This window comes from Empidonax traillii, unplaced genomic scaffold (assembly GCF_003031625.1).
Source record: "Empidonax traillii isolate 1590-97213 ecotype Southwest subspecies unplaced genomic scaffold, ASM303162v1 scaffold685:size505991, whole genome shotgun sequence".
NCBI classification, from domain to species: Eukaryota; Metazoa; Chordata; class Aves; order Passeriformes; family Tyrannidae; genus Empidonax; species Empidonax traillii.
The window spans coordinates 433,148-434,740 of NW_020955878.1; the positions used below are offsets into that span (position 1 = coordinate 433,148).

At 39.5% G+C, this 1,593-nt stretch overlaps 1 protein-coding gene across 1 annotated transcript in view; it reads right to left on the reverse strand.

The window, feature by feature from the left end:
- LOC114065644 (myosin-4-like) overlaps positions 1-1,593 on the reverse strand; it is an 18,936-nt gene that overhangs the window by 9,347 nt on the left and 7,996 nt on the right. The window contains exons 18-19 of the mRNA XM_027899701.1: positions 1,182-1,475; positions 1-243 (exon numbers count right to left, since the gene is read on the reverse strand). Of these exons, the coding sequence (XP_027755502.1) occupies positions 1-243; positions 1,182-1,475 (537 nt within the window). The remainder of the gene's footprint in view (positions 244-1,181; positions 1,476-1,593) is intronic.

Consider the following 1,593-nt stretch of genomic DNA (forward strand, 5'->3'; position numbering starts at 1 on the left):
CTTGTTTTCCGTGGCGTGTTTTTCCTTCTCCACCTTGGCCAGTGTCAGCTCAAGGTCATCAATATCTTTCTTCAGCTCTGAACATTCATCCTCCAGTTTTCTTTTCTTGGCTGTCAGCTCAGCATTGATTTCCTCCTCATCCTCAGCCCTTTCAGTCACTTCTTTAACTTTGGCTTCCAGCTGGATTTTCGTTTTGATGAGCTGGTCACACCTTTCCTCAGCATCAGCCAAAGCATCAGCTTCCTGGTGGGAAAATACAGGAAGGAGTATTTAATGCTAAAGGAACAGATGTGCACTTCTAAGATCTTTGGAAGTGCTCTCATGAAAAAAACTACTGTGCAATTACATTATAAATTACAAATCTATAATAAGTTTTTCATAATTTTTTTTTCTGACCTTTAGAATCATCACTGCAGCTCTGGTACATTGCATTTCACCTTATTTATTTCGTGTGTATCTGAAAGTCACTTAGATTTAGTTTTCCTTTTCTCTTTAGAAAGTGATTGTTTATTATAATGTACTATCTTCAAATTTCTGTGGAAGTATTGAGAAATGCAATTAACTCTACCGTTGAGGAAATACTTAAAACTAGGATTAGTAGCTTTATACCCAGCTATTGCAGCCAGTGGAAACTAGAATAAAAAACATCTTTTCTCAAAATAGACATTTCAACTCAGATGTGTTGCCAAAATGCTGTCCATCATTCTCAGAGGTCAAATGGCTTTAGAGACAAACATGGTGCTTGTTTTAAATTGTAATGTGCATCTGTGTCTTCTGGGAGCAGTACAGGAGCTGAGGTAAGGTGTACTACAAGAAATGGCACTTGGCTCTTCAGTTCAACAACTGAATTAAGGCAGAGTGGGAGGTTAATCAGATCACTATCCCTGCTCCACTAAAGTGACTACAATGAACCTTAATCTCATGAACTTACATAGGATACATGTATAAGGAGGTATTAAGACTGAAAGTTCATTCTTTAGATTAAACTCCATTTTGCAATAGTGAGACTAAATGGGAAAAGAATGTGGCCTGAATTTTACATTTAGTTACATGGTGTTAGACTTAAAATATTTTATAAGAAAACTTAGTCCGCAATTTGAGAGTCCTGTGGCAGGAAAGAAGAGTTAGATCTTTTTGATTTATTTCCCCTATAAAGAAAGGTATAGGAAAATTTTACTCACAGCCTGCACTTGGAGCTGCAGGTCATTTTTCTCCTGCACCAGTTTCACCATTTTCTCCTCCAGCTCCTTCCGCTTTGCCTCAGACTTCGCAAGCTCTTCCTTGGTTTTCTCAAACTCCTCCTTCATGTTGGCCATCTCCTTCTCAGACTCTGCACTCTTCAGCAAGGGCTTGATCTTGAAGAACAGCTTCATCCAGGGCCAGTGTTTGACATTCATGAATGCACGAATGTTGTACTGGATGCAGAAGATGGACTCCCTGGAGCATAATTCATGTGTACAATGAATATTTTCAGTCTGAAGAGTGTCAACACTTTCCCCCAAGCACAGTGGCTTTAACTGAGGATGAGGAATGTGTACCTTCTCTCCACCATTCTCTGGTACTCCACCCTCATCAGAAAACCTCTGCACCTGG